Raw genomic sequence first — 12,729 nt, 5'->3', positions numbered from 1 at the left:
TAATGCCGCTACAAGGCAGCACTTGCACCCACAAAGTGGAAAGGGATTAATATAAGTTGCAAAACTTGTTTCCCAATCCACTATAAATAAATATGCTTAAACTAAACTAAACTAAACTAACTAATTAGACTAATCATTTAACCATGTTAACTGACCAACAAATATTTATCCCAAAATTTAACAATCAAACATGTTAAACCAAGCTAATTATAATAGAAATTGACTGTGAATGAATGAATTAGGGAAAGGAATAATCTCCATGGAAATGTATATGTTTAAATGCTATACATTTGTCCAAGTTTATCTCATCCATCCAAACTGGTGTATATATTTGGGTCCCTTAATTAAGCTTCCTGTTCGGTGTATGACTCCAAGTTGAAGGTAAATTACTTTAGACTAATATTTGTTTACTTTTCACACATTGTGACTTGGATGGAGAGTTGTCTCATTGACACTAATACCACATCTTCTTATTTCTATATAATCTAGAATTGTGTATTCCATGATTTGTGCAGCAGTCAAAATTTTGATCCTTCGTTAACGTATCTCAACATTCCAATATTTCCACAAGTCTTCTTTTTATCATGTTTATGTGATAGTAACCATGGTAACCATATGGTCACATACCTGTAGGTCTGTGTAGGCCCTCTGTGCTGCAGTTTTGTTCCCAGACTGCAGACCTTTCAGTAACTGGGTCTCAATATTTCCCATGACCTCATCTAAATCATTCTTCTTATCACCTGATAGAAAAATAAAATATGTTTTGTCAAATTTAATTCTTTATACAATTACTGTAAATTCATTAATACTATTGTGAGGTTTTTATCAATGTGAAATAATGCCACTGCATGAGTATCACAATAATATTAGTTACATGTACATGTACTAGCATTCTTATATCTGATAAAAGTAGAGTTAGTTCTGTATGCAGATTTTCCAGAAATCGCAATAATTAATAATTAATCCAAGAATCTCGCATTTCCGTGCATTCTACCATTCTACATAGTCTACACCATGTATACTATTCCCATTAATAAATGAACACAACAATTGCTAAATTTACAGTCATGACAGTAAGACAGTAACACGATTAAATATTTATTTTTGAATGTGTTTTCAAACATAGTTTTGAGTATAAGCCATTAACATGCATTAAGCATAATAACAATTTGTTCTTTCGAAGATGAATATTCTACTGTCACGTCCGGTCAGAAGGGGGACGTTAAATCCGATGCCTCGTGTAAAGAGAGTGCCACGCTCTTTGCACGTTAAGAACCCTTGCAACAACTCCGAGGGGTCCGTAGGTGGCCTGTTGCAAGGCAAAATTTCTATCCCTATCCAATATATATACCCTCATTTTCCAGTGGCAGTCCAAATTTCCCCAACCATCATCCCATATGGCCTCTATTGTATCAACCTACCTATTGTATTTATTGTGAACTTGTTCTCGTCCTGAATATGCATGAAATATTTGCCACTGGACGTTAAGCAACCAACAATCAATCAATACTGATATTTATAAAGAGGAAAATATTGAGACTAATGCATTTTGTTTGGACAAATTTCATTTGTATGGCCTTAAGAATGTGCAAAATAAAACATTGTAAAAAAACATTTCATTCCTACCCGGTACATATTGTACATCTTTTTATTTAATGACGCTGACTATCATGACTATTTCTATGTTGAAGTAGAAAACCTTTTAATTATAAAGCACATATTTTTTGTTTGACCTAATTGATTTACTATATAAACATGATACATATTAAATAATCAGGCCATTTTATTTGGATGGCCTTAAGTGAACCAGGTTAATCGTCTTTTCCATCACAATGGAAATATTATTTAAACTTTCTAATCAATTTCATCTAAACATTAGGTCAAAGAAGGTCATAATGGTATATATCTGATTACAGAAACACAGTATAGGGTATCTTAGAGAGAGTCACTCTGACTTTAGTGTAACCTGAAGTGGGTCAAAATTGTGTAAACATGGCTGATAATATCTCCTGGAGTGGAAAATAAAACTATAATTATCATGATAATTAATTCAATCAATTTTTTATTGGAGTCTTATTTTTCTTAAGTTGTGTCAGTCAGACGACTTTTAGATTCTATAAACATAATAAAAGGGGTCTCAAGAGGTTTATTTACATTACATGTATTTAGGACCAAATTAAGTTATCTAATGGTTCAAAAATCTCAAACCATCTTTTTACTTAAAATATGGGATGTCTAAACTGAACATTATCATGTACAAATTTATATCATGATATAATTTAATTTTGGATGTAACGCATCTTCTGATTGGCTGACGTAGTTTTTTTTTATCAGCCCATAGACATAATTTTGTCATGTGACCGTGACGTCATCAACGTTTTTTCATGGTTTACTCTGATTTAAAATGGAATTTAAATTAAATTATAAGAAATAACTGTAATATTTTATCTGTCTATTCGAAATAATATAAAAAAATGTGGTGCACACTTCAAAATAACCCGAATAGCGCATAGCGGGTTATTCAGTGATTACCATATTTTTTTATGTTATTTCTTCATAAACAGAAAAAATATTACAGTCATTCCTTAAAATATAACATACACATGTATAAAATGAGTGCATTGTGAATGGATTTTTTTTTTTTTGTAGTAACATATTGTTTGTTCATTTCAACATCTTGACCAGACGAATTGACAAAGTTGAAATTCCTCAATATACAATGATATATACATGTACATGATAAACATGGTAAAAAAATAACAAAGGAAAGGAACATATCTCTTTTTTTACATACCAGTTGAAAATCTCATGATGTATTTTAGCATTTATTATAAGAACGAACAGGGGACTTTCAAATGACTTTAATGAATAACAATCATTATGTATATTAATGGAGAAAAAGGTAAAATATAACCAATGATAACAAAAGTACAGGAACTCCAAGGAAAATTCAATTCGGAAAGTCTCTTATCAAATGGCAAAATTAAAAGCTAAAACACCTCAAACAAATGGAAAACAAGTCATACTCCTGATTTGGTACAGGCATGTCTTTGTATAGAAAATGGAGTTACATATATCAAAGTAAAAAAAAATGTACATGAATGTATGGAAATTCCAAATTACAACTTATGAATTTTAAAATGTGGGTCTATATATCAAACCAGAACAGTAATCTTACATCAACGTTTTTATATATATAAATACATCATACATAAAACATGCAACTTGTACATTTCAAAGAAGATGATTTATGTACTTGTCAGACCTTGGCATTGTGTGGCGAGGTCGTGGGATAATACATAACTATCGTTATATTAATTTTTAGTTTTTTTACAAGTATTAAACATGCGGAGATGAATGTTAAGATGCTTATATTGCTTTTCTACTGAGTCATTTTTATTAACTGAGCTAAAGTTAAAAATTCCCATATAAACATGATAAAGAGCCTACTAACAAATTGCATACAAAATTTCTTTTTTCGAAATTAAAAGGTCTCTTTCGACCATGGCGATATGTCTGATTAAATATGCAAATTTATGTGCTAACTAAAGGCTAAAAAAATAATACATGTGTTTCCGCTAACGTGTTGAAAAAGATAGGGTCGCCAGGCAGGCATTACAAACATTTTTAGCTTGTTACTACTTGGGATCAGCAGTCAGAGGACTTACTGAAATAAGTGATTTTTAAATCACTTATTTGAGTAGCAAATTCGAGGTTTTGTCACAAATTGGGATTATGTAGTTTTTTCAAAATTTGAACACATATAGGTTTAAATAATATCTTTTAATTAGTAAAATTTTTAAAAAATGAACTTTTTGCTTGGTTTATGCCTTTGATACTATCATTTAGCTGAAAATTCTATTTTAGTTGAAAAAATGCTATAATAATGGCTTTACATAATGAACTGATACTTTCTTAAAAGATTTTTCCCAGCCATGAGAGTATTTTTCCTGTGAAGTTCAAGGTTTCATCTTTCAGATTATGTAATAAAATTCTACTGTTCGCGATAAAAAATTCACTGTTCAGGGGGGGGGGGTTGAAATTAGTGGGGGTTATTAAAAGAATGATACTCAAAGAAGTGATTTTTGGGAAGGAAATTGAGGTCTGATACTTAAACAAGTGATTTTTATGTCATTATCCTTGATTCAGTACAAGGTCATCACCTGAAATGACCTGGTCATCCTAGACAACACAGATGTTGGTTTTGATAAGTTTAGAAACATAATTAGTCCCTGGATCATTAGTATTCTATATTTAAAGCTACAATAAAATTAAATCACTTATTCTAGTGATTAATTTGTACTACTTAAATAGGTGATTATTAAAGAAAGACAACCCTAACTTCCAACCTTTATGGAAATGATGTTACTTGAATAAGTGATTTAGAAAAATCACCTATTTAAGTAAGTCCCCTGACTGATCAGTCTTATTTTAACAGTGTTTGAAAAACAAGAGGCTCTCAAGAGCCTGAATCGCTCACCTGGTAAACAATGCCTTATTGAACATATTGAACCATGCCAGGCAAACATGTACAGCTAACAATTCTTCAATATTTCAAATATATATATGACTTACTGTTTATAAATAAAGAAAATGAGACCAAAACACAAACACTTAAAACTTAGCAATGGACTGTGAAAATGAGGTCAAGTTCAAATAAAACCTGCGTAACCGACATATAGATCATAAAATATTTTCATACACCAAATATAGTTGACCTAATGCATAAAGTATTAAAACAAAATTTCCTTAAAATTACCAATTAAGTGGCAGGAACCCAACAATGGTTTGTTTGATTCATCTGAAAATTTCAGGGCTGATAGATCTTGACCTAATGAACATTTTTACCCCATGTCAGATTTGCTCTAAATGCTTTCGTTTTTGAGATATAAGCCAAAAACTGCATTTGACCCCTATGTTCTATTTAAAGTAAGGGCGGCCATGTTTTTTGACGGATCAAAAATCGAAGCACACACTTTGTGCAGGATAATCTAAGGAACTATCATGCTAAGTTTCATCCAAATACATTCAGTAGTTTCAGAGGAGAAGATTTTTTAAAGTTAGCAAATATGATGAACAAATTGTGAAAAATTGTCACTAAAGGACATTTACCCCTTAAGGGGTCAATTGACAATTTTGGTCATATTAACCTATTTGTAGATCTTACTTTGCTGATCATTTTTGCTGTTTACAGTTTATCTTCATCTATAATAATATTCAAGATAATGACCAAAAACTGCAAAATTTCCTTAAAATTACCAATTAGATCTTGACCTAATGAACATTTTTACCCCATGTCAGATTTGCTCTAAATGCTTCCGTTTTTGAGATATAAGCCAAAAACTGCATTTGACCCCTATGTTCTATTTTAAGTAACGGCGGCCATGTTTTTTGACGGATCAAAAATCGAAGCACACACTTTGTGCAGGATAATCTAAGGAACAATCATTTTAAGTTTCATTCAAATCCATTCAGTAGTTTCAGAGGAGAAGATGTTTGAAAAATTGTTAACGACGACAGACGACGACGACGACGACAACGGACGCCAAGTGATGAGAAAAGCTCACATGGCCTTTTCGGCCAGGTGAGCTAAAAATGGCATAAAAATTGTTAGGGTTAAAAAGGCACTAAAAATTAGGGCAGGTAGGGTTAACAGAAATACATGTATTATTTTTTAGGGCCTAAGCATGCTTAGTTAGTTCTTGTTAACTTTAACAAGGTTGAAAAACATGATAAACATCCGATCATAAGGTTCTCATTGTGTTTGGCATGCACAGACAGTCAACACAAAGTCACCTTAAACTTTTGCACTGAATAAATTAACTGGGCAATAAAAATTTCACTTTAATTTCAACCTTGAGATTTATTTTTTCAAAGGCTTTGCCAGCTATGATCCTGTGCCAATCATTTTTATCAATTGTCCTTCAAAGCTGTCAATTTATCATGTTTATTAACTATGAATAAATAAGTTAAAAACATGTGTAAACAACATGTACGAAGCCTATGTTTATGATGTAAATTCAAACAGTTAAATGGCATGTTGCACCATGATCATGCCACTAATTGACTAAAATGTAAAAAATATCCATCTCGAAAAAGAGATCCTTAACCTATCAATATTTCAAATGCTCTTCCAACTTCATTGAACTTACAATGTCAGACTGAAAATATCAATTTTAAATTCTAGATTTTTTTTCATTTTACCAGAGTACATGTTCAAAGCCAAATAAATGAATTTGTTTATGTAATTACCACGGCAAATAATAAGTAATTGAATAACTATCTGAACCCAATCAACCATTGAGGCCTTAAGACATGCACATGTACCTGAATTGTATACAATTAAAAGCATGTTAACATACGCATGGAAATTAGTGTCAAATGAATTTAGAATATAAATCATGTATAAAAATCTGTAAATTTTTTATCACTTTCTAAGAAATTCTGCCCTCAAAAGAATTTGAAGATTTGGCCATGGGAGATAACTGTGTAAAAAATGTTTTCAATTCAGGAGGAGACAATCAAAAATTACCTTTTATATTACATGCATTATTCTTGAAATTAATTTATGATGGGCCCTACTTAAAAAGATATGAAGGTTTGTTTATAAATCAATTTTCAATGTTTTGCTGAGGCATCAAAATAGGGAAAGTATTCCAATTATACAAACAGGACATAGTAACATATATATATGTCGTGTACAAGTTGCGATTTTGTACAGGTTATAACATGTACAAAAATATTGTACATGTTATAACTTGTATAATGCAAAAATACAAGTTATAACATGTACAAAAGTACCTCATACATGTTATAACCTGTACAAAATATTGATTAAAAATGGTTTTAACTTGTACAAAATCGAAAAATTAGGATATTTTTCTATTATCGCAACAGATTATATTGACCTCAATAACATTTTCATAACTTTTGTATTATTCCTTCATGTTAGTGTGTTTTGTCCTTTTTTGATACAGTTAATGTCTAGGGGTATTACGAAGCATTCCTAAGACCTGTCATAAGATATATCTTAGGACATGTCGTATGATACTCTTATGACTATCTATGGACATATCTTTATTTGATGAATTATAATTGTGAGTGTCCACTTTGAAGGCAATAGTAAAATACTTTCTTTCTAGTTGACACTAAAAGACATAAGAGGATAGCCAGGATAGATGTGTCTACAAATAAAATTGGGAATAGAAATGGGGTGTGTGTCTAAAAGACAACAACCAGCCCATGGAGCAGACAACATCCAAAGGCCACAAATACATGCTTTCAAAGTAGAGGATATATATTTAAAACATCAAAATGACATTCGCCTCATGCATTGATCTTAATAGTTTATAAACAAAAATTGAGTTATAAATTTACATAAGTCGTGTTGAAGGCCAAAAATGTTGAAGAGTAGATCCAAAGATATTGATAATGAAGCGTGGTCCAATGAAAACTGTTTCAGCTCTCTCTTGCTTTTACAGAGTAAGCATATAAGATATTGTTTTAGTCTTTGCATGCTATAAAAACGAGAGGGAGGAGTATTACCCAAAATTATTAGGAATCGTTCTTAAATGTTTTGGAAGAATTTAGCTACTAGTATCTAATGTAATTGTCATTGAGGAATGCAAGCTTTTAGTAAATAGTTTCACACTTAGTTAAGCCATGATGGACTGCATAAAACATACAATTACATGAAAACACATTTTGCCAACATAAGTCATGAAACATATATTTCTGAAACTTTGTGATCATTGTCCTCTACAGAAAAAGACACGTTCTGGCCTATTTATTGTTGTTCTTGATGCATTGGTGAATTTAAATGTATATTTTACTTCATTAAGATTTATTTTAAATTTTGTACTAGTTAAAACCATTTTTAAGCAATATTTTGTACAGGTTATAACATGTATGAGGTACTTTTGTACATGTTATAACTTGTATTTTTGCATTATACAAGTTATAACATGTACAATACTTTTGTACATGTTATAACCTGTACAAAATCGCAACTTGTACACGACATATACATGAGCAACAATTTAAACTTTTGTTGAAGACTATAAACAAGATAATTTTTTGTTGATATCTATCTGCAGATGCCTTTTGTTGTATATTTGTTACATTGGCATTTACTCTTTCAAAATTGAGAGCCTGGTGTATACATTTGTACAGTAGATTAGTGTCTAATTCAGATTAAAGGGAAGGGGGAACAGTTTTAAGATGGACACTTTACCCTGGTTTCATGTCTAAGAAGTAACAAATTGATCATTTTTAATAATGTATTTTCCATTAGAAAATTACAGAAACATAGGGCAGGATTTAAAGGACTGAAGTGACTGCCACAACAGAAAAGGCAGAGAGAACCATAGAAAGGCATAGGGCACCGCAGACAAGGCATGAAAGAGGGGACATAGAAAGGCCAGAGAGGGGACACAAAAGATCAGAGAGGACCACAGGAAAAAGGTGGGGACACTTCGCCCCTTAGTTTTGAACTAGCTATAGGATACACATCAGTATAATGATAATGACAGTGCAGAAAACCTTAGCTGGGTGGTGGTCCCTTTGAGATTTATCCCATATCACCTTTTTCAACTTTTACTCATATTTATACAGATACATGTAAACCAATCTATATCTTACAAAAATGTTCTTTTCACAGGGGAAAAAACAATACGAAAACAACTCTTTGTTGTGGGTTTTTTTCTCACACACAGGTGCTCTATAATTTCATCAAAGGCAGGTAAATAAAAGAAAAGGCCATGAACCAGAGATAATACATAACTACTTGAGGCAAAGTAATGAAATTATAACATCTATATATCATCTTTATTACATAAATCTCTATCTACCATAGTTAAGGCTATTTATGCTGATTTAAGAGACAGTGACTATTTAATGGCAGGAAAAAAATGGCTTGTCTCTTTGGTTTATGCAGTTTTTTAGGAACCACACTGCATCTTCTTTTAAGTGTGATTTCAGGGAAAAGGGGGGAGGGGGGGTGGTTATATCATCTTTATTACATAAATCTACATAAGGCTATTTATGCTGATTTAAGAGACAGTTACTGTGACAGCTAATGGCAGGGAAAAAATGGCCCTGTCTGTTTGGGTTATATATTTTTTAAGTAACAAACTGCATCTTGTTTTAACAGTGATTTTGAGAGAAAAAAGGGGGGGATTTTAACTCACAAGAAGAAATACTCGAGAGTTAGCATTCATGAAATTGTTGCAAAAAAAAAAAAAGACAAGGGGCAGTTTTAGTAGACAAAGTATTTTAAAGAAAACTAGAATTCCTGCTCTTTAACTACATTGGTCCATTGGCCTTTAGACTATAAAGAACTGAATATAATTTTTACCATGCATGCATGCTAGATACATGTACATGTACTGTTATAACTTAACAAATTGTCTAATTTCAGCAGAAATTTATAAATAAGTGGTCTTTCTCAACTCCAACATGTGCATGTGTTGATTTTTTTTAAAAGTTGCATTAGAATAAAGATAAGTTGCATTAGAATTGAGATAACACTGGATTCTGACTTCAAAATTTGCATACGTCAGTCTATAATTTAACTGATGAAAACAATTATCAACTGGCTCAACTGCATATGTAAGTAAACTCATCATAGATACCAGGAACGAAATTTTACCTTTGTGTCAGATGCGTGTTTCTTCTACAAAAGACGCATCAGTGACCCTCAATTAAGAAAATATTAAAAAGGCCAAATTAAAAGTACAAAGTTGAAGAGCACTTAGGATAAACAACAATGTCCAAAGTACACGGATGCCCCACTTGCACTATCATTTTCCATGTGCAATGGACCGTGAAATAGGGTAAAAAGTCTAATTTGGCATTGAAATTAGAAAGATCATACCATAAGGAACATGTGTACTAAGTTTCAAGTTGATTGGACAGCAGCTTCATCAAAAACTACCTTGACCAAAAACTTTAACCTGAAGCAGGACAGACGAACGAATGCAAGGATGAACGAACACTGGACGAACGGACACACTATCGTAGGTGGGGCATAAAAAAAATTATAAGCTTTGCCAAATACAGCTACAGTAATCTATTCCTGAGGTGGAAAAGCCTTTGAGTATTTTAAAAAATCTAAGTTTTGTAAACAGCTAATTTATAATTATGACCATATCAATGATAATTCTTGTCAAAACAGAAGTGCTGATTACTGGGCTTGCGATGAGACCGTCATGTATCTCCAGTAAACTCAGTTTGCCACCATCAAATCAATGACTGATGGTAACAAATTTACAAATCTTAATTGCTCAAAACTTACCCATAGTTAAAGGTGATTAGATTCAAGTTTTCACTACTCTATTGCAATTAAATAATCCATAATTAATTAATTAATCCAATCAATAACATCCATAATTAGTTAATCCAATTAACATTATTCATAATTATATTTAATCCAATTTTTAAGGAATACACAAATCATAGTAACTATAATCCACACAACAACACAACGTGTAAGACAACATAATTTATCCCACAATTCACCCCATCGATGCACTAAAACTTTTTTTCATTCACTTTTCACATCATCTCTGCTTCAATCAACATGGCTTCTTTAATTTATCTGAAAGTAGACAAGATTTCACACTTAAGATTAGAATTCAATACAAGTATTTTACTACAAATAATAATAACATACAATATACAAAGAGTTTATAAATACCATTGAAAGTGCATCACATTTTAAAAACAAATCATATTCTATTACAATCAAATGATAATATACACAGAGTTTATAAATCCCATTGAAAGTGTTTAACTTTTTACATACAAATCATTATATACAAGGAGTTTCTAAATATCATTGAAAATGATTTACTAGTAAAATCAATTAATTTTGTACCATGATAATGACTTTTGAGGTCTTGTTCCAATTTCCCTTTTTCTTTATTAGAGTTATTTAAAGGAAAACTTCAGGTGTTGGAATACAAAGAGTTTATAAATACCATTGAGAATGATTGAAAGTGCTTTACTTATTAAATTAGATTATTATGTGCATATATATACATTTGGCATTTTGTTCCCATTTCCTTTCTTCATAAAAAGAGTTAAGGAAAACATCAGGTGTTGGAATACAAATGCTTAGGTGAAAGAATGACACAATAAATAGTGTAGATGTCCGACTTGGCAATATAATACATGACCCCAAATGACAAGCACTTTGCTTATTTTTTACTTGTGGAAGACAAACAATTAAAATATTTACAAGAAATCTGGGAAATAATGTGTATTACATGTACAATGATGTGTCTCATCTAACTTTAACTTATAGAAGTCAGTTTTAGGAAAACAAAGATATGAAGATGATCAAACACGACACACAAAATTCTGAATTGTTTATATCAAAGTTTTGACAGACATTAAAGTGACTAAAATTCCTTTTATTTTGTGTGGCGACTTAATATAAAACATGGCATTTCTAAGTACTGCATATCTGGTTCTGATATAAATAAGGAAACATTTTGGTAAAGGAAGAGATTATCATTTACTACTTTTTTAAGTTTTATTACATCCAGGAACTACAAATATGTTATAATGTCCTGACTGTCAACATTACATCTAAACCATCATTCTTTTCATTTTTCATTTTCTATTAAAAGAACTTGCAACAGGTTTATGTCCTCAAAGAAACTTCATTTATGACAGTAGACACATAGGTTAATAAAACGATATAAAAAACTTGGATTTTCTCAAACAATTTAGTCTTTATAAGAATTTAATCTTAGTAAGATCCAAACCTTATATATACATGTAAGCATGCATATATGCAACATGTCAGTTCATGAAAAAGCAGCCGTGTCAGTTAACAAACTTATCAGTTTGAAGAGGGTCTATTCTAAAGTATGAACCGGCAAAAGATACAGAACCATTGAGAACCCATTAAAAGTCACCATAAATAGAGAAAAATATATTTAGCATTTGACTTGTTTCAATATCCCAAATCTGAAATTTGTTGTAGTTTTAACAACTAAATCAACAATTTCAAATCATGACAACATCACATTATTATGAATAGCCATATATTTACATATTGCAATTGATCATCAAATTATATTCCGGTCCAAAAAAAACATCCACATTTTCTAATATGCCATTCTTAAGATGCTGTATCATGAATAAAATTCACAACATGATCAAGATGATCCTGGCGATCAGAAAATGTTGTCCTAACAATTTTTTTTCCCATGTTTAAACTATCAAACTGTTCTATCATTTTAGGCTACCTGTGACGTCAAGGTGACTGCGTTTAAATGCTGTGCCTGAGGTCCGATTATCACTACCGAGATATTTTTAATATCATCGTGAGGTACGAAAAGAGATAATATATAATAGTTGTTCTCAGGTATCACTTAAGTATCTTGATCTGAATCATAGCTACCGATATCCATATTTAAATGTACTATAGTTTTCTTTTGATTAAGTCCACTTTCTGTATCATTTAAAACAAATACCGATTTTCAATATCTCTTAAACTTTTTTTTTTCATGTAAATATTTCTGAAAACAATCACAAGCAAAAGAAATTTCTTAAGTGGATCCCTACAGATAAAGCTTTTTTTTCACCATTGAATTTTTCTTAAAATTTGCATACATATACTATGCAATGGCCTCTATAAAAAATTCCAACATCTATAATAAAGATTTTTTCAAATAAATACTACATATAAATATTAAGACGCACTCTAAGAGTATGTCC

At 31.1% G+C, this 12,729-nt stretch overlaps 1 protein-coding gene across 10 annotated transcripts in view; it reads right to left on the bottom strand.

The window, feature by feature from the left end:
- Nucleotides 1-12,729, bottom strand: part of LOC139502837 (mitogen-activated protein kinase kinase kinase 2-like) — a 51,243-nt gene that overhangs the window by 27,578 nt on the left and 10,936 nt on the right. For 6 of the 10 annotated variants that reach the window (XM_071292457.1, XM_071292461.1, XM_071292456.1 and 3 more), the window contains exons 2-3: nucleotides 10,295-10,597; nucleotides 628-740 (exon numbers count right to left, since the gene is read on the bottom strand). In XM_071292457.1, the coding sequence (XP_071148558.1) occupies nucleotides 628-740; nucleotides 10,295-10,298 (117 nt within the window). In that variant the 5' untranslated portion in view covers nucleotides 10,299-10,597. The remainder of the gene's footprint in view (nucleotides 1-627; nucleotides 741-10,294; nucleotides 10,598-12,729) is intronic. The other 4 variants (XM_071292464.1, XM_071292466.1, XM_071292463.1 and 1 more) reach the window with 1 other exon arrangement.

The sequence above is a fragment of the Mytilus edulis genome, chromosome 14 (genome assembly GCF_963676685.1).
Source record: "Mytilus edulis chromosome 14, xbMytEdul2.2, whole genome shotgun sequence".
NCBI classification, from domain to species: domain Eukaryota; kingdom Metazoa; phylum Mollusca; class Bivalvia; order Mytilida; family Mytilidae; genus Mytilus; species Mytilus edulis.
Note: the sequence above shows the minus strand (reverse complement) of the source record. Positions and strands in the feature narration are given on the sequence as shown.